This window comes from Medicago truncatula, chromosome 6 (assembly GCF_003473485.1).
Source record: "Medicago truncatula cultivar Jemalong A17 chromosome 6, MtrunA17r5.0-ANR, whole genome shotgun sequence".
Taxonomy (NCBI): Eukaryota; Viridiplantae; Streptophyta; class Magnoliopsida; order Fabales; family Fabaceae; genus Medicago; species Medicago truncatula.
Window position 1 is genome coordinate 7,619,440 of NC_053047.1, and position 26,380 is coordinate 7,645,819.

Below are 26,380 nucleotides of genomic sequence, written 5' to 3' on the forward strand. Positions count from 1 at the left end.
TAAGCAAATGATTTAATCCTATTATAAATAATATATCAAAAGCTACATTAATAAACTAAGCCAAAGTATTTTTTCTGAAAGTCACCAAACAAAATCCAGAATCAAAGACAATTTGAACAAAACTTCAACAAACAGCATTCACCATATGCAATTCATGAAACAAATTCAAAACTGAGAAACAGAACCTAAGAACCTAAGCCTCAGTAACCGGATACTCAAAGACAACATCTTTGCCTGATAGTTTCCTGTAAACGGCAGAAAACGTCTCCAATTTGTATTCGGTATTGTTTCTCTCCTTTGGGTCCAAAAACACCTGTATCAATTAAAACCACAAGAATTCAATTAAAATGATTTCTTTTTCGTTATTTAGGTTTAAGTTGATTGAACACAACAGGAGTAACTTTTGGAAGTGGCTGCTACGATAGTTTACCTTCATGATCTTTGATCCATCAACTCGGTACCTAGTGCGCTTGCCAACAATCTCAGCAGGTAACACAACATCCTCGAGCATTGCCTCGTGCACAGCAGTAAGTGTACGGCTACGGGGGCGCTGAGCAGCGGAACCTTTCTTTGGTGGCCTAACAATCCTCCTGGTGGCAATCAGGATAACATCCTGCAAGTTAAAGGTTCATTAGTATATAATGGTATGGTATCATAAACTAATTACAATGATGAGAAAATCAAAGCTATTCATCCGGTATTACTTCCAATGGATGAGAAAATCAAAGCTACTCGGCAAGAATTAATATCAATGGTTGAAATTCAAAATCAAAACAGATTTATTGGTAACAAAATTTAAGTTTCTAACTCAATAATATAACCGTTCAAGCACTGTGTTTCACATCAGAACAGGTTTAGTATACAACGTGACAGCATAAACGACACGTTCAATCACAGAAACTAAACTAACAAGAGCATAAATGAATCGCAGAAATCAAAAACAGACAGTTCATAACAAAATTCTGATTTTAATCCTAACAACATTCCAATTCCAGTTCTCAGCGGAAACATAATTGAGGGAAAATTCAGAGCTATAGTAAACAGAAAGTGCAACAAGCTTTCCAAATAAGGACTATATACACAAAACAGAGGTAGATAAGACTTGGTATACCTTTCCGCTGAATTTCTTCTCGAGCTCCCTAACAAGCCTGACATGAATCTTGCGGAATCCCTTCCTCAATCTATATGGGACATGGATAACCACAGCCTTGCGGTTGCCAGAAACATCGACTTGGCTGTAGATTATGGAAAATAGTAGATACATGAGACAAATGAAAAACACATGTATCTTCTTCATACAAACAACTAGAAAGCAAGCATGCTTACACTGCTGAATTAATGTATAAATCTTTGAGCTCACTTTTCAGCTCGTGGTTTGTGTTTTCGAGATCAAACAAAGCCTGCAACAACAACAAATTTTAAACAGTTATCATCTTATAAAAATTTGTAAATAAACTAACTAGAAACAACAAATCGTTTATAAGAGTAATCAATGTATAACAACCTGTCCGACAGATTCCTCAAATTCAGTGGGCTCAGCACCTTTATCCTTGCTGATTTTCTTCCTTGATGTGAACATCTTCAAACCTATATGCAAAGTCAGAACTCATGTAAATTTAAAAAAAAACAATACAAAATAAGCTATAACCAAATAAGATCTGCTATAATCATACAAGTTAATCAAATCAAATAATACAAGTCTTCTAACTAATGTACTCGTCAAAGGACCTGTTTGGATTGGCTTATTTGACCCTCTTTACTAGCATAAACACTTCTGAGAGACTGTTATGGAAAACATGTGAAAACGACTTATAAAGTTATAACACGTTCATAAGCTGTTTTCAGCTTATTTTTTAAGCCCCCTAAGATAGATTATGAAAACAGCTTGGAGCTTATACGAAAAGTGTAACTTCATTTTAGCTTCTATTATAGAGATGGATTAAACATGTACACTTGTGGGAGTGTTTAGGAGCACTTGTGAAAAAAGCTTATCACACGTTTATAAGTTGTTTTCAGGTTATTTTCATAAGCCCCCTGAGATAGCTTATGAAAACAGCTTATGGCTTATATGAAAACAGTCTAACTTCATTTTAACTTTATTATAGAAATAGTGTATACCTGTGCACTTGTGAGACTATTTGAGAGAACTTAGAGCATAGGTATAAGCTATTACATAGGCTATATTAGGGGGCTTATGAAAACAGCTTATAGCTTATACAAAAACAGTCCAACTTCATTTTAACTTCTATCATAGAGATGGCTTATACATGTGCAATTGTGAGACTGTTTGGGAGAACTTGTGGAAACAGCTTATGAAACATTCACAACCTGTTTTCAGCTTATTTTCGTAAGCTGCCAAAATAACTTATGAAACAACTTAATAGAATATACAAAAACAAATTGATTTCATCTCATCTTGTATTATAGGGGCCAGTTAGGATTGGCTTATTTTTGAGCTTATGAAAAATAAGCTATGCAAATAAATAAGCTATATGTTAATCCATAAGTTTTTGCCAACAAAAATTGTATCTTCATAAGTTGTTGTTTTATAAACAACCTTAACAGGCTTATGAATGATACATTAAAGCTTATTTAACACACGTATGGTATAATCTGCAAATGAAGTTGTTCATACAAACAGTGCCTAACTGGATCTAATTATGAAATAACATAAACAACACATCATGTGCAAAAGTGACAACACCAGATCAAAACATTTTACAAGTAAAACATGACATTGTTTGAAGTACACAGAAAAATGATGACCCATTTAATCAAATCAATTAAAAACACAATCTTTATTAAAAAACATAAAAATCTCGTAAATTTTCAAACCAAATTACATCATTTAAACACAAAATTAACGAACAGAAACAAAGTAATAGGAAAATGAAACATAGATAGAATGAAAGAGACAAGAATCGAAGGAAGTTGTTACCTTTGCAGAAACGAAATCGAAGGTTGTTCTTGTTCAGCCGCAGAGAGAGAGTGAGAGATAGAACAGCACTGAGAATGAACGAAATTAGGGTTTTTATGTTTTTATTTGAGCAAAGATATTTTTATATTCCGAAAATGCCCTTGGTTTTTCTTTTTTTTCAACTGAATAAATTGATGTAAATGGACCGGGTTGGTATGGGTCACTAAACCCATGAATACCCTTAGGTTTTGAATTTTGATTGTTTCTTTTCCCACCCGCATACTTGTTAGAGTCTTCTTCCTTTGAGAAATGTTAGGAACACTCTCTTTCTAGCATTCTCTATAACAATCACCCTCCTATTGGGTGAAGCTCATGTGGGTCTCACCACTTTATGTGGGATCCATTTCTAATGTGTGGTACCCACATGAATTTCACCCAACAAGAGAGTGATGTTAGAGAGAGTGTTAGAAATAGAGTGTCAATAGCACTCCTCTTTTCCTTTTTTTTTACACGTTCGAATTTTAAAATCCAGACAAATATCAGGGTGTCTAAAAAGTGTGAGAGGTGAGAAGAGAAATTCATATAGGTTTGTACAATATTGCAACATCATTTGGGCTCTTGTTCGATTGTGGATCAAATTAAATGCGTAAAAAAAATCGTTACAAAGTTGTTTAATAATACATTTACATGCAAGAGCATTAAAATACTAGCTTAACGATGAAATTCACACACAATTATAAGAATTCCTGATGTATGCTGCTTCGCTTGTTATTGATACATATAAGACTTGATATTTTATGTTGGAGAGAGACAATCTAAAAGGTAGATGGGTGTGATGGTGCAATTCTAAAATTAGTGGTGATGTGAATTTTAATCATTTTTTTTTTAAAAACAATCTAATGTTTTGAGTAAGAAATAAGTAGGTGGAGGTCCTGACTCAAACTTGGGGAATGAGTACATATTAACGAGGAAATTACACTCTCCTTCCCTCAAAGATGCTTGAATTACACTCTCCTTCTCTCTTATGTTAAAATATACATTTTCCTCCCTTGAAAATAAAAGTTATACTCCCCTCCCCTATAAAATGCTTGAATTACAGACCCTCTTTTAATAATTAAATATGCACTACACTTTAATCTATTTTAACATAATATTTTTTTTAATGATATATACTAATTTTGAACCACCATTTAAGAAAAATAATTTCATTTCTTTATAGTTTAAATGGCAATGATAATTAAAGTTAAATATTTTGCTATTAATTTTATAATTTAGAGTATAAAATTAACTTTTAAATAACCATATTTTATCGTCTTTAGTAATTTTTCACATATTTAAATTTTATTTTGAGTTGTTTCATATTTTACAATAAGGTTTAAAACTATATGTTAATCAAATTGTGAAAAAATAGCGAAAAAAATATGTATTCAAATTTTTGTTATATTAAAATAGATCCGCAATACTATTTATTTTTGAAGTGTGTTACATTATTATTTTTTTGCTAGATTATTAGAATTAAAAAAAAATCATTGAGGGAGTAAAGTGTAGATTTTAACATAAGAGGGGAGGTTAATGTAATTCATGCTTCTCTTAAGGGAAAGGATTGAAATATTTTCTAATATGTTTTGAATAAGAGGGGAGTGTATATTTTAACATAAGAGGGGAAAGGAGTGTAATTCAAGCATTTTTGAGGGGAGGGGAGTGTAATTTACTCAATATTAATCTAACAACAAATTACTAAAATTTGTCATTAAAAAAAATAAAAGTAATTGTTTTAATCTATATATATATATATATATATATATATATATATATATATATATATATATATATATATATATAAAGGTTCATTGACACCACCAAATCATGTCCATTCATTTATATTAATCTAAAGGTTCATATTATTTGATGAAAATTTTCGGATACACCCTCTTCTCTCTAATCTTCCTCGGGCATTAATTATTACTTTTTTTAAGGAGTTAATTATTACTTTTATTGGCGAGACTTATTAAAAAAACATGTATTTTTTATTTTTTTTCTTTGATTTAGTCCTGCATTTGCACAGGGAAAAATTTCAGTCTCAAATCAAACCTATTTTGTTGGTCACTTAAAGTATTAGAAAAGTTCAACATTGAAATTTAATTAAGTGAAATATATCATATCCCTTAGTATTTAAATTTCGATCTGACATTATAATATTGAAATGTAGATTTTGTTAAAAACTTGAAATGGAGAAGAAGCCCTGATTAAAATATGAAACGACGATAGATCATTATTGTTAATTTTCATTTGTAATAGAGGGGAAAAACAAAAATCTGGACAATAATTCCTCAAAAAAAAAAATCTGGACAATAATAAAGATAACCAAAACGGAGAGAGAGAAGAATTAACATTTAAATAAATGAAAATAAATGGACTTTAAAAATTCAGATAAGTAAGGATTATGTGAGATTTTCAACTAAATGAACATGAGCCTTTAGATCATTACAAATGAATGGACATGATTTGGTGTTAACGAATCCTGACTCATATTATATATATAGTCAGGATCCGTTGACACCAAATCTCAATCGTGTATTTTATTTAATCAAATGCCAGTATGTTTCAATTGTGTGTGTATTCTTCCTCTCAATAGCATACAATTATTTGTATTTTGTACATATTTTTTTTAGACAAGGTCTGTGCATCTCTTCTTTCAACCGCAATTACTATTATTTTTTTAATCATTGTAAGACCTAATTCCCCAATTAGGCATGCTGATTTTCCAATCGATCTTTGTTAGAACTAGAACACCAAAGCCATGGATTACTCTTGAAATATATGCACCAAAATCATAAAATTAATTATCATATAAAATTAATTCAGATGGTGTTCAATTGAATTCAAAAAGTTTTTCATGTTACCAAAATCATAAAATTAATTATCATATATATATCCATTGTTTTGCATTCAGATGTGCAAATTCATTCATGATTAAACATCAAACCGCCATATTCATAAATTAATAAATTAATTATGGTATCATATTTTAGATCGTTGGATCAATTGATTTTAATGAATATCATTGTTTTAGAAGTTGTGTTCACATGGCACACATATTATAACTATCAACGGAAATTTTTATTGAATTTATTTAAAGATAATGAAGTTTTGGGGATACAAACTATACACATTTCAAATCATATTTAAGATGAAAAAAGATCTATTATCATCTCATCCAAGTGCTATTGGAGAATGATATTGTATGCTTAGACTTAGTAACAATATCCTTTTTTTTTTTTTTAAACAAGTAACAATATCCTCATTTAAAAAAATATATATATTTATACCCATAACGTTAAAAAATATAGATATATTTAAAACTTTTTGATACATGTTTGAAATTATGTTTGTACAAAATTGATTTAATGCCCGTACAAACTTCTTATGGAAGTCAAATATCTCAAAATATCAATTATTTTAATTGATATCTCAAAAGATTAAAATTATTTTAAATTATATTAATGCATTAAAATCATACATTTTTATCAATTTAAACGAAATTAAATATGTTAAATAGTATGATTCTCATCACCTTTTACAGTAAGTTGATGACTCTCATCTTACCATTTTCACTATTTTTTTAACAAGAGCAATCAACTTTGATTAGTGTTAATGATAATTATTTTATTCTATACTCACTAACTCATAATTTTAAAATAAATTATAATTCCCTTATTTAAACCGTGTGATTTCAATGTAATTTTTCAATGAATTTATCAGGATAGTACATTTGATGTACAAATAATTTAAAAACTATTATGATTAACATCTAAAATACAAATTTGATTTTTAATTTTTTAAGATTATATTTATACACATAGGATGCATTTGATTTGTTAAAAAATGAAGTACTTATGGAGAGGACAAGTATAGTTGTCCAACGTTTGAATTGAAAAAGCACTTATGCACAACACAAAATATGAAGCGGTGGACGTACAAATATCGCTTTTTTTGTACGGTACCAATGTAGTGTACAAAGTTTTGTCCCGTGTTAACATAAATGGAAAATACTTTTTTATCCCATTTTTATTTCGTTAGTTTCTTCTCTTTAGATAACTCTTTTTTTTTTGTTACACTTTAGATAACTCTTTCAAGTTTTCTTCTTTCAATTTTCTTTTTTCCCTTCCTGCTTTGCGTGTGTGTTTTATATATGATGATTATGATGTCATTTTTTTGTTTTGTTAAGGGCTATATAATATGATGTAGTTGAAATTTTATATAAACACTAGCGAAAAGATGGCCACTCACGTGCCCGTCATTCCGCTCTTTTTATTGCGTTAAGGTTTAAACGGTTTTTTTTTATGAAATTTTGATTTTGATTAAAACTAAAACTATAAATGTTTGTTGTTTTCAAGATATAACAAATTAAACTAACCATGATTATCTATTTCAATGACACCAACAATATAACAAACAAATATAATCTAATTTTTTTTAATGACGCCAACAACAATCTTTATTATAGAAAAAGTTGTTTAATGGTATAACTGAAATAATGAAAAAGTAATTATGTATATATATATATATATATATATATATATAAGTGTGTATTTTAATCAAATTTAAATTGTTTATAAATCGTTATCCATAATATTGGAAAAACAAATGAAATAATTTAAAAAATTTAAAATTTTGTTGTGTCTTTACGATTTACATAGTGAAAAATCAAACATTGCAAATCACAAAGGGTATTATAGTAAATATGCATTATTTTTACATGTTCATTAACATATCAAACAAGGTATGGTACAATAATGCTTGTCATGTGCATCAATCGTCAAACATAGTACAAGACAAAAAGTTGTCCTGTAACTCAGTCATTTGTTCAGTATTGTTCTGTCCAGTATCCAACATTTCACAAATCAAACGCATCCATAACGTTCATAATATATATATATATATATATATATATATATATATATATAACCTTTTTATATATGCTTAAAATTATGTTTGTATAAAATTTATTTAAATTAATATTAATACAAGTATCTCAAATATTTGATGCTTGATATCATTAATGAGTTTTTAACCAGCAAAAACAAATGAGAATTCGTGATACATTACCTGATATTTGATGTTTGATGAGTGTAGAAATTAGCTTCCCAATAATTTGGAATGAAGATTTTAATAAAAAAAAATCGGACTTTTTTGGTTTTTGGAGGTGGAGGGAAAGAAAATGGTGATTGGAACATGGACTATTGGGTTTAATACAAAAACGGTAATTTAACTCACGCAAGCTCACTTTACTCATTTCAATTGGGAGCGAGTGTTTTTAGTCGGGAGAGAGCATAATTCAAATAAAATAAAGTGAGTGTTTTGTGGGAAAGTTTAGAACACGATATGACCCTTCACTCTTGCATTTTCTCTCTCATCTCTCATACAACTTCCTACATATATACTCTCTCTCTCCACCACATTGCCCTGCTACTACTGCTACATCACCACTCACTCAGGTTTGTCATTTTTACCTTCTGCTACTCTAATCATCTACAGTGTTTACAACTCCTTTTACTAGTTAGTTATTGCAATGATTCTTGTTATTGTTTTGACCTAAAATTTAATATTTACCATGTTTATGAATATATTCTTGTTCTTGTTTCTGAATCTTTACCATATTTACAACTCCTTTTATTTATAGAATCACTTCATTCATTCTCATGTCTTCTCTCTTGTCCCACATTGTGCTGCTACTACTACATCACCACTCACTCAGGTTTGATACTCTAATCATTTTCATCGTTTACAACTCCTCTTACTGCAATATCGATCAAGAATTGTTCTTGTTCTTATTTCGCACTAAAAAATTAAATCTTTACTATGTTATTCTCTTTGTTATAAAATTAAATCTTATCAAAGGAAGTTTCTACTTTTCTATTTTAATTTGGTACAGTTCTTTTATTACCCATTAATCAAAAAATTGATCTGCACACATACACTGATACGCGTATTAAAACCATATCGATATTTTAGACATGTAGAAACAAATATGACACCAAATATTCAAACTATAGTTTTCATAAAAATAAAAAATAAAAAATCATTTATGTTTTGAAGGTATCTTATCATAAATCATTTTAGTTCAACTCACTTTTAATCAGAATCAACTATAGAAAATCAATTATCGTCATTACACAATCAAATACATGGTTCAACTCTAATTATATTCTAGTGTATTAAGACATTTAAAATCAATTGTTTATTATCATCATAGTTAATCTAACATACTGTTCAACGCCTCAAAGTTAACTATTGTTGCAAAAATGTTTGTTATTAACATTTTACATTTAAGACTTTCATCTCTGACTTAAATCATGAAATATCAACTTAATTCAAAGTTATGCTTATTAAGTTAAGTATATGTTTCCCCTAGAAAAAGGTATATGTTCAAGACCTTGATTTTATTTAAAATGTATGTATCCTTACAATGCTTATTAAGTTTCTTTTATATATAAGTCTTAGTAAATTATCAAGGTGGTTATTATTTAAAAGGAGGTGTGCTTGTTAATAATGAGCTTGTTCCATTTATTGTTTATTATGACTGTAGGTTCGCCCTAGGCCACTAAAATCTCAAAAACGGCCCTAGTCATAACCACTATTCTTTTCCATTATACAATACTGTATGAGTAATTTTAACGAAATTTAAAAGTATTTTTTATATTTATAACGACTTTCATAATATATTTGATGTTTTTTGTTATCTTTTTCCAAAACTGACAATGGCAACTGCTAACATTGCATCTACTAGAATTGATCTTGAAGCTTCTTGATGTTGTTAGAAGAGACAATTATCAATATTGGAGCATCGAAGTGAAAGACTATTTCAATGGATAAGGTTTAAGGGGCAACACAATTGAGGGTGATCCTCACATCAACAATCAAATATGGAAAAAAATAATTATCTAGCATTGCATGCGATTCGACTTATATGTGGATATGATGCATTTGATAGAATTAAGTTGTGCAAAACTGATAAATAAGTTTGGGATCTCTTGCGATCTATATTCAATGTGGATTTAAAGATTGAACACAACATCATTAAACATATAAATATGTTGCATCATGCTGTGAAGCAGGGACAATGTGATACTAAAAAATCCATCATCATCACCCATGGAGACATAAATATCATTTATGAAGCATCTGAGTCTACTGGATTGACTTCTATTCATGTCGCCATTGATGTTGAAAAAGAGGATATTATACAAAATTTGTTTGCAACGGAACAAAAATCATTGGAAGCAAGAGACTCATGGGGATATACACCTCTTGCTTTTGCTGCAAATCAGTATTCTGAAGAAAAGAAGATTGTTGAGTGGTTAATAAATGAAGGTGGAAATGACTTGCTGACTATGGAAATAACATCTAATGAACAAACCAAAAGTTACATTCCAGTAATTCTTGCAACAACAAAGAGACATAAGAAACTCAATAAATATCTCCTCCTTAAGATGAATTGGAACTACATGTTTTTCAATGATTCTTATTGTGCAGACAAGCTTCTAACGTTGTGCATCCATGCATAAATCTTTGGTAAGATTTACTTTAGATCATTTTCATTGATTATGCACTATTTTTGCATTTAGTTTGGATGTTAATTGTTTACACTTAATTATGGTTCTGATGTTGCTGCAAAAAAACACAACTTAATATGTTTCAAAAACACAACTTAATATGTTTCAACTGATTGTTTATAAAGGTACATTTTTTTTTCTTTCAATTTCAACAACAAATAATAATGCACTACTTTCTTTTATTTATTGGAGAAATGTTTGCCTAATATATTTTTGTTATAGCTTTTGGTCGTACCAGTGCAAATAGACATGGAAGAAAAATTCACAACCATAGGATCTCATGATGGAGAGAGAGAGATTAAAATGTGGTAAAATGTGTGTTTCCAAGTAGTTATTAACCCCTCTAAAATAAATATATTGAATTAGAATAATATATTTTTAATTGATACTAATGTTATGGCAATGTGAGGAGAATTACGAATCTCACATTTGATGAAAGATGAGTGTTTAAGATAAGATACTCAACTCACTTGTATGCTTACAATGTTTACTAATATGTGTGTAATATGTGTGGATTATTTTAACAAATTAATAATAAACTTTTAAACATGTTATTTTTTCACAGTATGTTGCTTAGACTTTTATATATCTAAATTTCATTAAAATTTCAAGGTGTAATGCGCAAGTTGGTGAATTCTCGTACGGGTGATGCAGTTACTGGTTTTTTAATCAAAATAACTGATGTGTGTAATATAAATTATTTTTTTACCTAAATTTGTTTTTTTTCATCAAATTGCTCCTCTAATTTTCCGTTTTTCTCATGCTCACCCTTTCTCAGGTATTCAGAAAATCTATGAAAAGAAGGTGAACCATCACATTGCAATTGAGGTTCTTAAATGTTTTTCTGAAAGAATTAAAAAAAAAATATTCTCAATCATAACTTTACAGGTTGTCAGTTCAACATGCAATGCTTAAAGCATTCTAAAATGAGATATTGGAATACATGGAGTTGATGGGTAAAGCTAACCCATACCTTTTATGTGTTACATATAAAAACAAAAGATGAATATTTGTATACTCTATTTTTAATCGTCAAAGAGAAGTCTTTAATATCATATATGAGATTGAAGGTAGGAAAAAGTTTGTTACTGCAACTAATGTGTTTGGAAACAACTTACTACGCTTATAGCAGCAGACTTAAGTCATTTTTCACTCATTGATCGACAATCAAATAGAGATGTTAAAATGCAAAGAGAACTTTGTTGGTTTAAAGTAATATAAAGATTACCCCTTCTTCTAATCTTCTGGAATAATAAAAACTTAGACATTTAAAAATTAACATTCAATAGTTTAAAATTTGTATTATCTTTTATCAATGATTCGAATGTAATTGATAAGTTGTTGTTATTCTTTGTAGGAGATAGAAAATATTTTGTCTCTAATGTTCAAAAAAGTTAAAACCTCAAGTGGTGTAAGGAATTGTTAGTTTTGAGTGTACAAAAAAGACCACAACACCGCATTTGGTGTGATTGATGCTCATTATGAGCAATACATTTTCTACAACTTAATTATAGTAATAGCAAAGAAAAGTTTTCTTTCTTCCTCGTGACAATTGTAACTGAATTTATCACATCGACTGCATCTGTTTTGCTGACTTATGATGAGATTATTACGTTCTGGTTATGATAATAAAGTTGTCGTAAGCATAGTGCCAATAAAGTTAATTCATACTCATATCAAACTTTTTTTTGTCTGCAGTGTTCTTGTTGGTTGTCTTCGGTTATAATCGTATTGCGACCTTTTTAAAATTTTACATAATTGCAACCAAGAAAGGTGCAGCGCTTCACTAGTTGCAAAAAGACACTTAAAAATTTGTAGAAGTTTGTATGTGTTTAAGAACATTTTTGTTATTTGAGTGCAAATGTGACAAAGTTTGCCTACATGTACGTCTATTCAAACATTATGTCCGTACAATTATTACCATTTTGACTTGTAGTAATTAATCATATATTCTTTATGTACTACTTGCGTCTAGACGGGCACTCCCCTGCTCGTCTGTTCGCTCTTTCTACTGCGCTAACGCATGTAACTCATAAACAATATGTTTTTCAACATCAATGTTGGTTTAGTTTTTTTAGTTTTTTTTGTATATATCTTGGAGCAAATTATTAGAATTAAAAGAATGATTAAACTTGATAAAAAAAAAAATCAAACTTGATAAAAATATTAATTTCGTATAGTAGCTATGAATAAAGAGATATAAATAGATATCTACCAAAAAAAAAGAGATCAATATAAATAAACAGTAAAAGAATAAGAGAGGATTAGAACACACCGTAATTGTTATTAATTAATACAAATGGTTTTAAAGATAAGATAATTGACATATCTCTCACTCAACACACTTCATACATACGACCCAAGATGCTCACAATAAAATAGAAATATAAATGAAACATAAAAAAATTATAATATCAACCCGTTTTCGAAAACCTCATTGTGATTCCAAATGCATAATTAATCTTTTTAGCCATTATCATTCTTTAACACTTTTCATTTCATTGGCATAGAATAAAGTTTTGACAACATAGCATAGAATAAAGTTTGTTACATAATCACTTCGTTAAAGTGTATTTCAGAACATGTATATTTACCTTTAGAGCTTTCTCCCACCACTTATGGTTCTTATTCTCTACTCTATGTTTGAGGCTGAAATGTGTTTAGCTGTTGAACTTGGGTAATAGTATACTTGAGTAACAAAAAGCAAAGCAAATAAAAAATAAGTCCAAAGGTACAAATCACAAAACCAAATTGGATCTTTACTTATAGTTATATTTGAAAATAAAACCAAAACCAAATCATTTTGTTTGAAATAAAAAAAAAATAAGACATGTTCATCATCTCTACTTACATCACACTCTCATTATCTACAAAATAAATGAAGAGAATAAAATTAATTGTAGATGTGAGCATTTGCATTTAGTCCACTGTCAAAGGGTGACCTAGATGGCTCCCTATTTTCCTTACATATTATTTTATCTCTCCCCTTTCTATACTCTTGTCCTCTATCTCACATTGAACAGAGTTTGATCGAAAATAAATAGTAAATGCAAAAAGAGACATAATCAATTTTTATAAATCAATTGGTTTGTAAATCAATTACATTGCCGCCAAGGGCATCCCAAATCCTTGTATTTTGAGTTAAGTGGTGTTCGATTGTACATAACCTTTCGATCAACTCCGTCGTGATACAATTGTTGCGCGACCATGAACAACCACTTATTTCTTTTGTGAAGACTTTGCACCATCGAAGGGTGGCCTTATGTCTCATACTTCTCTACCATTTTCTTTGTCTTTTGTCTTTCCATTTTTTCAGACGATGTCTCTCACATAAAGCATATCTCATGAATGTTTGGTATATATTATGTCACCATATCCTTATGCAGCAAACAACTGAGTCAACATGAAGTAACATAGTAAGAAGCATAATGTTGATTATTTAGTTTGATCTCCTAACCAGACATAATTATTTGAACAAGACATCTTTAAAAACATTACAAAGCATCGAGCACCATAGTTTTTTTTCTTCTTCTTGAATTTCACATACTTAAAATACAACATGGCAAAGAAATAAATGAGAAACTATATCAAACCATGGAAATAAAAAGAGAAAAAAAATTGTTAGAAGAATAATCACTAAATGCATGTTAGAAGAATAATCAACAATCATTTCACATGCAGCAACTACACCTTATAGAAGAAACACAAAAATAAGAGACAAAGGAATTAGTGAAATAAGTGTGAATTTTTTTTGAAGTAAGAGCAAATCCATACAATCTTTTTTGGTGATACCTTCTCTATTGCTGTCATGGCTTGTGCATACGTTGATGCCACTACGGGCTGCCGCTAGGGTTGGGAATAGGTCAGGCCAGGCCAGACTTTGAAAGGCCTGGCCTTCGAAAAATTATACAAGCCTAAGCCTGGCCTATGGCCTATCATAGACCGTTTTTCTTGGTCTGGCCTGACCTGGTCTGAAAGCCTAATTTGAAGCCTATTTAACATTATGGTCATCAAATAGTTCATTTTACATACTAAATAGGCTAAACAGGCCTTAAAGCCTACTTAAAAGCCTATTTTACTAAAAACAAATTTTAACAACATAACAAGCTGTTTAAAAGCCTATAACAACAAAACAACAAATCACAATGAATTTAGAGCTAATAATAATAATCTTTCATTAGTACTCATCAATGTTTATCAACCATTTGAGTACAATTCACCAAAAAATAGAAAATCATATGATTTCATAAAGTGCTTGATATGAGAAAACAAAAAAAAGAAATGAGTGATAGAGTGACACTCATTAGTCATAGACTCATAGTCACATGGTCTTAGTCAAAACTCAAGTGTAGCAAAAGTCAGCATGTCAACATATCACTCATAGTCAGCTCCATGTACATAGACCACCTAAAAAACCAAAATGATATCAAATCTTCAAGGTGTAGCAAAAGTCAGCATAATTCAACATATCACATAAGTCAACAAATCACTCATCAGCTTCATGTACACAAACCAGCCCAAAAAACCAAAATGATATCAAATCTTCAAGTTGATTTGTATCTCATCTTTATCAACCTTGGGAACCAAAAGAAAAAAAATACTTTAGTTATTGGACTAACCAATACCATATGAATATATGAATAAATATTAGTAAAATATCATGACAAAGAATAACCTTTGATTTGTTCTTCACACCATACTTATGACGGAACCAATCACCACCACAAATGAGAGCTTCAACAGATTCTTCATTTAATCTAGAGCGAAATTCATCGATAACTCTACCTCCAGCACTGAATGTGGACTCGGATGCAACAATTGAGATTGGAATAGCTAGTATATCAACAGCCAACTTAGACAAGATCGTATACTTCATGTTGTTTTTCCTCCACCAGTCCAAAGCACTAAAGGATTCAGAGTTAGGAACAACATGACCTTGATCAAGATAATCTTGCAATTCTGACTTCGTAGGAGAAATGGCTTCTTGCTCCCGAATGGTTTGTAACAAGTCATCAATTCCAGTGGCATTTTTAACATTTGTTTGAGAGGAAGATGGATTATCACAATCCAAATTAACAGCAGGCATCAAATAAGACTCTTCCAAAGATAAGGCCACATACTCATCATATAATAATTCCAAGGAACGCCTAACCTTCTCTATATTCTCATCAGAAACTTCCTTGGATTTATATATCTTGGGAAAACATATACAAACACTGTGAAATTAGCACCTAGGATCAAAAACACTAGCTATAGCCATCAACAAATTACACTCCCCCAGTATTTGTCAAACTTCTTTTTCATTGGTTTTGCCATTTCTCTCATAAAGAGATCTTCGTCTTCATCCGCCATATCAAGTACCTGCTTCACCGTCCAGACCTCTGGCAAATACAAATTTGCAGTTGGATACTCACTACCTACATTCAAAATAGTTATATTAAACACTAGTTATATTAAACATTTTTAAGAGTAATAAAATACAAAAATTAAATAGTTGAGAAACTACCTGAGATCACATGAGTAGCAGAATTGAACACTTCTAGCAGTTTACACACTTTCTCAACTTTGTCCCATTCCTCAAATAAAGGGGCATGATCATAGTGAGGCTCTCTTTCTTTGTAGGTTGAAAATACAATTTTAAATTTCAAAGCGGTTGACAACATATTGAAGGTTGAATTCCATCTTGTAGGACAATCGATGACGAGTTTCCTTTCTTTCAAACCTTTTTGCTCAACCACATCACATAAGTTCTTTAGCCTTGCATCATTGTGGTTAACATATTTGACACTCTCACGAATATTAAAAATGATATCCTTAATTTTACTAAGGCCGTCCTGCACTAACAAATTCAAAATATGCGCACAACACCTAACATGAAACAAATCACCATTAAGGATTAACTTTCTACTCAGTGATATATTATCCCTAAGATATTTCAAGCACAAATCATTGTAAGCAACATTATCAACAGATACTGTAAATATTTTACTTTCAATCCCCCAAGTTTTCAAACATTTATGAATAGCATCAGCCACGTCAATACCACGTCTTGGTGCATGCACTTTCACAAAACTCAAAACTCTTTTATGAAGATTCCATCCTGCATCAATGAAATGTCCTGTGATAACCATATATTCAACCACTTGATGGCTAGATTTCCACATATCTGTTGTTAAACTAATCTTGCTCACACTTTCCAGCTGTTTCTTTAAGATTTTTTTTCCCATTCTCGAATAGTTTCAAACAATCACTTCTTATTGTTTTATGAGTAACCTTGCGAAACTCAGGATTTGCATATTCAAATGCCCACATCCAAACATCATCCTCAACAACATTAAAAGGATATTCATGAACCATTACAGCAGTTGCAATTATTTCCCTCATCCTTTAATTAGAGTATCCAACACCAGAAGTAAGAAAGGGGTTACCTGAACTCACACGCTTAAATGGAATAGCAGCTTGTCTCTTTTCAGTAGCATCTTGCAATTTCTTGGCTGTGCAACTTACAAGATGTCGTTTCATTTGACTTGTGCTGGATCCTACCGTCCCAGTAGTATATTATGCTTTGCAGTGTTTACAAACAGCTCTAAACACACCATTAGTAATTTCCTTTTCATCGAAATCTTTCCAAATTACACTTGTTTTTTTCCTCTTTCTCCCAACAATTGGTTCAACTTGAGTTTCTTCTTCTTGGGTTGCATTTGCTTCTCCTTGAGTTGTGTTTGCTCCTGCTTGAGTTGGTTCTTCATTTGCTTGAGAAGACATTTGTTGTACATGGTAAAAACATTAATGAAAATGTGTTATATTAAGTAGAAAACTATTAATCAATTTTATTAGTTTTTGCTTATTGCCTTGTATATCAAAAAGAATATGATCAAAAATTTGATTACCCATCTATTTTCCTAATATTAGAAGCTCTTCTATGACAAAAAAAATTTAAGTATGACATAATTACATGTTAAAATCATGTAATTTTTTTATTACCCGTTTATTTTCCTAATACAGTGTCAAAAATTAAACCCAGCTCAAATCACATGGATCCCACAGAAACATAAACAAATAACCCCACCATTAGATCTTGACATCAACAACTGTATAGAACACTATAGAAATGCTAATCACAGACAAAGAGACGCCACCATCATGATTCTATTTCTATGCATGCAAGCATGGAAATCACAAGAACAAACGCTATAAAAAGGGGAAAAATTTACTATCCGAGACAATGAAAAAAATCCAATAAAAACAGAAACCCAATATCAGAAAAATCTCAAAGATTCAATCTTTAGCTGAAAAAATTAAGTTCCAATCCAAATAACGAATATAAGAAGAACACTATGAAGAGATAAAAAAAAAACAAAAGAAAAGAAAGAAGAAAAACCTGAGGGGGTAAACCGTGCCATCTGAGGAACCAAAAAAGAGAGGGAAAGAGAGAGGGTTCAAACCTGATACGGCGGCGGCGGCGACGGTGATAAGGTAGCGGCGGCGGCGATAAGGTAGCTGCAGGCAACATCGATTCAAAAGGCAGCAGCGATTCAAGAGAAGCCAAAGGAATGGGAATTGGAAAATAAAGTTTGTCGTTTCGTTTTTTTTAGAGGACAATGGGAATTGGAAATGATTTTTTGTTGATATATATTAATATAATAATAATTAGGCCTATTAGGCTTAACTTATGGGTATAAATAGGTCGGCCTATCAGGCTTAACATGCTTTTTTAAAAGCCTAAGCCTGGCCTATTTTATCAAATAGGCTTTTCTAAAAGCCTTAACTTGGCCTTTTTAATAAATAGGTCAGGCCAGGCCAGGCTTAAACAGGCCAGGTCGTAGGCCCCTGTAGGCCGGCCTAGCCAATTCCCAACCCTAGTTGCCGCTCCATTCCGTCGTTGACTTTGCCGGTGGCGAGGAAACTGTCATCCTCTTCCCCTTTCTCATATCTTTTCCGTCTCTAATTTATGTACCCCATTCAAAACCATTTCATCTCTCTATCTTCCTTCATGTCAGTGTTTCTTCTCTCTTGTGTGGAGCAGTTTTTTTTTTTTAATGATTATGTTGAGCAGTTTTAAATAGAAGAAGAGCAAGACTCATTAACCTGTAATCGTAGAATATTCTGGTGGTGGGACAGAATATTTGGAATTGGGATGGACAGTAGTTTGCAATTTGTCCTCTAAAAAAAAGTTGTTTGTAATTTGTTTCTGACTTAAGTTCTCATAAATATTGCGGCCAGTTTACTTCCCGTTAACAATTATGCAGTTACATGTTTTGAATCCAATTGCAGTTACTTTGAGGCAAAAATGTATTTAACTTCAAAATAAAAACTGTATTCAGAAAAATGAAAATTAAAACAAAAATTGTGAAGGGTATTTTAGGCAGTAAAAATAGGCTACACCAAATCCATGTAGCAAGTATGAAAAATTGATAATTGAAATAAGTTCATGATGAAATAGTTTGAGATACAAATTGAGAGAGAGAGAGAGAGAGAGAGAGAGTTATGCCTTATGGAATTACAACATTTTTATTTCATTAAATAGAAATTAAAGATACCAAATTCAAAAGTTAGTTTCCAAAAAAATGGAAGAGATAATATAAGGAAGAAAAAAAAAATACTATAGGAACTCCTACCACCATTGCATTGTAAAGGCCTCATAGCCACACATTAAAATTAAAAAAATGATAAAGCAAAGTTAGAAAGGAAATAAAGAAAGGATCCAGTGAGATGAAAGATGGAGAGAGTGATTCAAATACAGACAATCAACTTGAATTAGAAGGAAATGATAAAATAAATAAAGATATGTACAAACAATTATAAGAATCAGGGAATGAATTAGTGTAAGTGGTACCCCTCATTTCATGTTGAAATTTCCAATTTAAGTGACCAAGCGTGACTTTAAAATTAATGGGAAGGTTAAGAATATCAATGAAAAGAAATGGTAGTGCTGGGAAAAAATGATGGATGGGAAAATTGTAACGAAAGGTTGTAATGGAATAAAGGTCAATGACAAAAAGGTTGTAAAGGAAAGAAGTTACATTTTGATTTTCAAATATGATAACCAAACTTCCTTGAATTTTTTTTACTTCCAACCATTTATTTTATATGGAATATTTACAAATAATCAGGGGTTAAATGGGTAAAAAAAAATAGGCTACACCAAAATTATGTTTCGCCTTTATTAATATAAGTAGAGATAATTATTGACTTGCAGTTATTAATCAAATATTTAGTATATACTAGCTATATTATGATTATTTTGACGTGCAATAATTAATAGTTACTATGAGTGATATTCATAAACTATCACCTTGGTAGCAATTTCCAATGATACAGAGGAAAAGAAAAATCGAAAGCTGTCTATGAAATTAAGTGTTATTTACATCACTTTCCTTCATGTTATTTATTTCAATTCACGATTTGTGTTTCTTTATTTTTGTGTTTTATGCGATGTTGTGTTGTGTTCTTAAATTTATAAGACATTTAAATTTGAAATAACAATATATAGCTAGATTGACGAAAAAAGATTCATTACAGCATGTGATTTGATGATTTGCCACAATTTATTCTTTCATGTGTTATCATGTCTTAAATTGTTTATTTACAAATAATGTGCAATTGTTGAGATGATTCAACTTATTGATATCTCTTGATTTAAATACATTCAGTGCATGTTTTACTCTTGTCAACAAATGTTGGTCATGTAGCAATAAAACAATTGTTAGAACCTTTGAAGAAGAACCCGAATGATGAATATGTAGTTTATTTTTTATGATAACTATTGTATATTGCGTGTGTAAAGTGTTTGGGAGTTTTTGGACTTTCACTGAAAATTCACATAAACTTGATTTTACAATTTGAGCAAACAACTACTACATTATTGTGATGTTTTCTTGAGTTGGTGTATAATTGAGAATTGTAAGGTTTACATTACTTACTTCAAAATAGAATAACTATTGTTTAATTGTCGGAATAAATTACGCTTAGATTATTGAAATGGAATCTCATTGGAAATGCATTCAATGTCCATTGATTATACCAACACTAAACACTCATTTGGTTGATGAGATTCTATTAAATTAAGGGTCTGTTTGTTTTTACTGATGGAGGGAGGAAAGATTGCGAATGGAGAGAAAGAAAGTGGAAAGAAGAGGTTTCCATAGTTTGGAACACCATGGAAAGGCATAGGAAAGAAGAATCTTTGGTGGGGCCTACACAAAAATTGCTTCCACACTGGTTTGAGAAGAAAGTGGAGAAGAAACTATTTTTAAGATGAAAAGTCACAAATACCCTTACTTTATTACCTTTATAATGTTCATCAGTTTTTTTAAATTTCCAGTGCTTGTTTAGGTGAGTGGTGGTATAGTAATATTCTTATGCGGTCACCGCAAGAGAAGAAGTATCAAGATTCAAGAACAAAGTACAAAAAATTATAAAAATTATAATGTAAAACTTTATTCTTTGCACGGCATGATACTACACCTTTAGTTTATTACCTTTAATAATTATTTGTTACCATTCCTATGTTCTTATTTTTTGCATTATTTTTTATTTGGTACATTTTTTTGGGTATAACATTAAAGAGTTTTGTTAACGAGTGCCCCCGGGCACTTTTTAAGGATTCTTAAAGAAGAAATTGTTCCATAAAAAAGTCAAATATTTCAATTTCCGATGCATTGATTACATAAATTTTCAAAAAGAGTTATCATATAAAGGTCTTAAAGAGTGTCCCGGAGACACTCGTTAACATTTCCCAACATTAAATATATATTAATATAAGTATATACATATTAATTTAACATGTGGGTAGTTATGTAATTTACTAAATCTAACATTTTTTAATTTTTAATTTTCTATCTTTCTTTCCCTCCTTTTTCTCTTATACCAAACAACTAATAAAATCATTTCACTTTCTACTCTCATTCCTTCCTTTCACAATCTTTCCTTTTCCTTTCTTTCCTTATACTTTCTTTGATCAACTAAACATAGCCTAAAAGATTAAAGATGAAAGCGACTTCGCTATCAAAAACATGTCAGCATCAACAATTTTAATTTGAATAAATACAAGTTGTCGTTATGCTTAGGTAATTCATGTTTTAAAACATGGATAATTTTCCATGTTTAAATTCTATTAGATTGTGTGGTAACCTTAAATGTCAGTATACTTAGAGTATACTTGTTTTAACACTTTAATCTTAAAAAAAAAAGGTTTAAAACTTTTATATGTTTTAAAACATGAAACATCAACTGACTTTTGTATTATACTTGTTAAGTTAAGGTATACGTTTTTGAATTTTGATCTAATTTGAGATGTATTGATTATAAGGTTTAATAAGATATTAAAGTGGTTATCAACTAAATATGCAATTTTGGATCAAAAGACATAGAGATCGAATGTGGATAAAAAATGATGGATGATGAATATCGTTTTAATTATATAAATCATCTATCGATGAATTGATTATAGGATTAATTAAATTTTTAGTTTCTATAAATATTCACAGTTTTGTTTTTAGTCCCTATAAAATAAAATCACACTTTTTAGTCCCTGTAACATTTTCCTTAAGTATTTTAGGGACTAAAAATGCTGATTGAAAATTTTTATAGGGACTAAAAAGTGTGATTTTATTTTATAAGGACTAAAAACAAAATTCTAAATATTTATAAGGACCATTTACTTAATTAACCTTTGATTATAAAACTCTTTACAAACCCACTTGTGTAACACTTTCAAAACAATAAAGTCATATTTTATAATATAAACCTCATAAAAAAATTAATTGACATTTTCAACATTACTCACTTTTTAAATTATTCTTATTAGGGTTTTCTTCACCCTTCTTCTATTTCCCTTATGCGGCTAAGGTTTTCCACTACCATTCCAGATTCTAGATCAAGATGTAGTGCTAAGGTTGGTGGGCTGGGCCTGCTGGTAGTGTCGAGGCTCTCGAGGGTGCTTTGGCTGGTGCAGGAGTTGCTCTTGGCGTTGCTGCTAGTGGTGGTAGTTCTCTGGGCGTTGTTGGTGTTGGTGGCTCTCTAGGTGATGCTAATTATGGTTCTCACGGGACTGGACTTGAGACTAACGATACCAGACTTGTTTTTGATTGGGATGATTCTGATACTGAATTTTTCGATCCTTCTCCAACTCACTACAACCACGATCGAGAGATGATTTGGTTTTTTTTTTTTTTTTTTTTTGGGGGGGGGGAGATTATTATATTAGGCGCATTCATCCTTTTATATTTGTACTAATTAGATCCACTTGCTATGGTCTTATCATTTACCATTAGAACTCAGACAAAGTTTTGCTTCTAAGATATATATTCCCTTTTATTCTCAAAAAAATAAAAAATTATTCTTATTAGATTCAACAATCACACAGTTATATATATTGATAACATTCAACCTTAAAAGATTGAGTTAAAATTCAAATTTCGTGTCATTTCCAAGATAATAACAACTTAGTAAAGCTCTAAAGACTTCATCATTCACTTTCTACTATTAATGAATATTTATTTTTCTTCTATTTTAATTTTACTATTTTACCTCTCTTTTACTTCTATTATTTTTTAATTAATAGTGTGACAATTATTACATGTAAGTGATGTATTTCACATGGTTATTAATTTTATGCAATTTTTGTTCTGAATATTCAAATAATACTACAAAAATATCAAAACAATAAACCTTTGTTCTTAATTGAAAGTACAACCAATATAAAAAACATTATTATCAAAACCCCTAAATAAAGAACCAAAACCCCTAAATACTAATTCTAGAAGTTTCAATTTAAAGTCTTGAGCTTTGATTTATCTTTCTGTGTTGGAGTAGCAGTGTTCTAACACTCTTAGCAAGATTATTAGATTCTACACTTTGCTAGATGAGGTACATCATTTCCATAACTAATAGAGGATAAAAGATTCATTGTGGTATATGATTTTATAATTCACCACAATTTATTCTTGTAGGTACTATCAGTTCTTGGATTGTTTGTTTGCACTGAGATGAGCACTTGTTGATATGATTATATTTATTAATACATCTTGTTTTAAATACTCTTTTTGCATATTTTACTCATGTTATGGAAAATACATTGAAAAAATATATTAGTCAAATTATCTCCCTCACTATTAGGCAAATTTTAGTTTGCCCCTCTCAAAAAAAAAAGTTTGGAGATTTTCCCATGTAAATTATAGATTCTTTGATTTTGAACCCTCAAAGCAGATGACTGTTCAAAATTGATTACATGGCGTGTTGAATGTGTAAAACATTTTCTTTTGTTATAATTTCATTACATGTCATTATTGTTTTAAAAGGAAAAGCAAAAGTAAAATCAAAAACATATTTTTCTGGGTAAAATATATTATTATTATTTTATTTATATATCAAGATACTCAAAACTAATTAAAATTAGAATTCGTCATCGTCAACATTCTATCCATATTCACGTTTTCACATTAACAAAATCCTCCAAGCTTTCATTATATCATTCAATATTAAGGTTTTGAGATGACTTGAAATTTTGTTGGAGATTGTTTTTCTTAAATTGGTAGTAGATAACTATTTTCTTGAAATTTTAACTTTTAATATCCTATTCTAATTTGATTGGTCAAGAATATAGATGTAATGTTTCTCTAAATATATTATTTTTTGTATAATCTAGGTATCCTCTACGCGCGTAACTGTGTTGGCTAATCCCTCGAATCTTGTGAGATTCAAATGGGTGGCAAACTCTCCTAAGAGTTTTACTGCTGCTGCATGCCCAAAACTGGTTTCAAACTCAGGACCTTGATTAAGGTAGAGGAGATCAATAACATCTCATCTAAACGCTCTTATGTGTATCCCTGAATTTATACGTATGAACAAATATTATCATTCCACGTACACATATTAATATTATCATTCCACGTACACATGAAAAGTGTTAGAAATCCTTGGTTAGAGCAGTTTTAGCACGTACACATGAAAAGTGTTAGAAATTCTTGGTTACTATATTTTTAGGTAACACCATTCTTTTTTGTTTTTATCAATTAACCTGGTGGTTATACTCACATACTATACATAAGGAAAAAAAAATGAGAAATTTTCAAATTCCAACCCCTACATATTAATGTTCATAGAGTTATAAACTGAAATACACATACACGACTATAACGCCTTTGATTTACTTATAAAAAAATAATAACAGTTTATCATTTACATTTAAAAATAATAGTATATAAAGAAGCATAATTTTATCACATATACATATTTCATCCATTACATGGGGTAGACGTCTAATTTTGTAAAAAGAAGTGTTTAATATATACAAAGACAAAAATTAAAAAACAAATAGACATATAATAACTTTTTGGATAACAGTGCTATATTGTGCTCAAGTAGCTTATGGGTTTTATTTTTATTTTTAGGGAAAGTAGCTTATGTTAAACAACATAAAATAGACATTTTGTATTGATAAAAAATAATTCTTATACGTTTAAAATATTAGATGCATAATTTTTAAGAAAAATAATATTTATAACTTCTTTAACTATATTGATAAAAAAATAATTCCTATATGTCCAAAATCTTTTTTTAAGGAAATTTAAATGCATAATTTTTAAGAAAATTTATATTTATAAGTTCTTTAATATATATCCTAAGATATAAGTTAACAATTTTCTAATTTTTTAAGCAATGTATACATATTTTTTACGAAATATCTCTAACAAAGTTAGTGTTAATCTCACAAAAATGAAGGTTGAATATATCAACCAATTTAATTTAAAGAGGAATTCTAATATGGTCATAAGACCAAATAAATAGTCTTTGATCACACTCATATAAAGAGATTATATTTAGAGGTTTTTTTTTTTTTTTATTACAAAGCAAAACTAAAAACAACAGAAGAGCAGAAACAAGAAAAAGAGAAACACAAGCTACTGCCTAATAAAAAGGGACCCTATTTCATCTGTCCTCAACAGAGGGAGTAATAACTTAGGAGGAGAAGAGTGAATTGTCAAGTCGACATCAGTCGAGGTTCTAAGTTTGACCATGAAATCCGCACATTGATTGCCCTCTCTAAGTGTATGATGAAGAGTGAAATTCCTAGAGCTCATGATGTATTTGATGTTATGAATGAGAACCGCATAAACGTGGTGCTGAGAGATATCCTCCTTGATGAGATTGACAGTGAGTAGAGAGTCAGAATAACAAACCATTTCTTCAATATTTAAGGAGATTGCCAATTTTAAACTTTGATGAAGAGTTGTTAGTTCAGCAAACATGATATTTTGATAAATGGATATGAAACCCGAAAAACCTGTTATGTAAGTGCTTAAATAGTTGCGAATAACACCACCAAATCATGTGTAAATAGGAACACCGATGCAGCTTCTTTCGACATTCAAAATGGTGCCAACATATGACAAACAAAACTAATAAAAAAACCAGTTAATATTTTTCATTAGAAAAAGTATCTTGATCTCACGAGATGAACATGATGGAGCTAATCGAATATGTGTGACACGTGTATACAAACAAAGGATAAAATAAAGACCCATCCAAAGTCGATTACCTTTTTTCTTTTCTTTTTGGGTGGAAGTCCACTACCCTTTATTTTGAAGGAACAACCAATAATTCATCATCATGCTTTCCACTAGTACGTGATATAGTTCTCCACTATTGTTAATTTGTCATATGATTTGTATTCGGTCTCTATTTTAAAAGAAGACAAACAAAGTCATATACAATATTGATATCTCCCTTTCATATCCGATGTTTATCAAGATCAACCTATACTATATACTGAATCACATGATGATCATAAATATCACATGAAACTTACACGATATGAAACCATAAATCTTGGTCCAATTAAATA

At 30.1% G+C, this 26,380-nt stretch overlaps 3 protein-coding genes across 3 annotated transcripts; all 3 read right to left on the reverse strand.

Moving 5' to 3' along the window:
* LOC11426970 (40S ribosomal protein S7-1) lies at positions 1-3,082 on the reverse strand. Its single transcript, XM_003618717.4, has 6 exons — positions 2,939-3,082; positions 1,505-1,587; positions 1,327-1,400; positions 1,112-1,235; positions 431-613; positions 1-313 (listed from the first exon to the last, which is right to left on the reverse strand). Exons 2-6 carry the CDS (start codon positions 1,577-1,579, stop codon positions 194-196), a joined length of 576 nt encoding a protein of 191 aa, XP_003618765.1. The 5' UTR covers positions 1,580-1,587; positions 2,939-3,082; the 3' UTR covers positions 1-193.
* An 11,601-nt stretch (positions 3,083-14,683) lies between these two features.
* Positions 14,684-16,580, reverse strand: LOC112422900 (zinc finger BED domain-containing protein RICESLEEPER 1-like). The gene is made up of 3 exons (XM_024786680.2): positions 16,040-16,580; positions 15,209-15,950; positions 14,684-15,108 (listed from the first exon to the last, which is right to left on the reverse strand). The coding sequence occupies exons 2-3, from the start codon at positions 15,617-15,619 to the stop codon at positions 15,070-15,072; spliced, it is 450 nt and encodes a 149-aa protein (XP_024642448.1). The 5' UTR covers positions 15,620-15,950; positions 16,040-16,580; the 3' UTR covers positions 14,684-15,069.
* Positions 15,793-16,760, reverse strand: LOC112422733 (zinc finger BED domain-containing protein RICESLEEPER 2-like). The gene is made up of 2 exons (XM_024786350.1): positions 16,040-16,760; positions 15,793-15,950 (listed from the first exon to the last, which is right to left on the reverse strand). The coding sequence occupies exons 1-2, from the start codon at positions 16,758-16,760 to the stop codon at positions 15,793-15,795; spliced, it is 879 nt and encodes a 292-aa protein (XP_024642118.1).
* Positions 16,761-26,380: the final 9,620 nt, after the last annotated feature.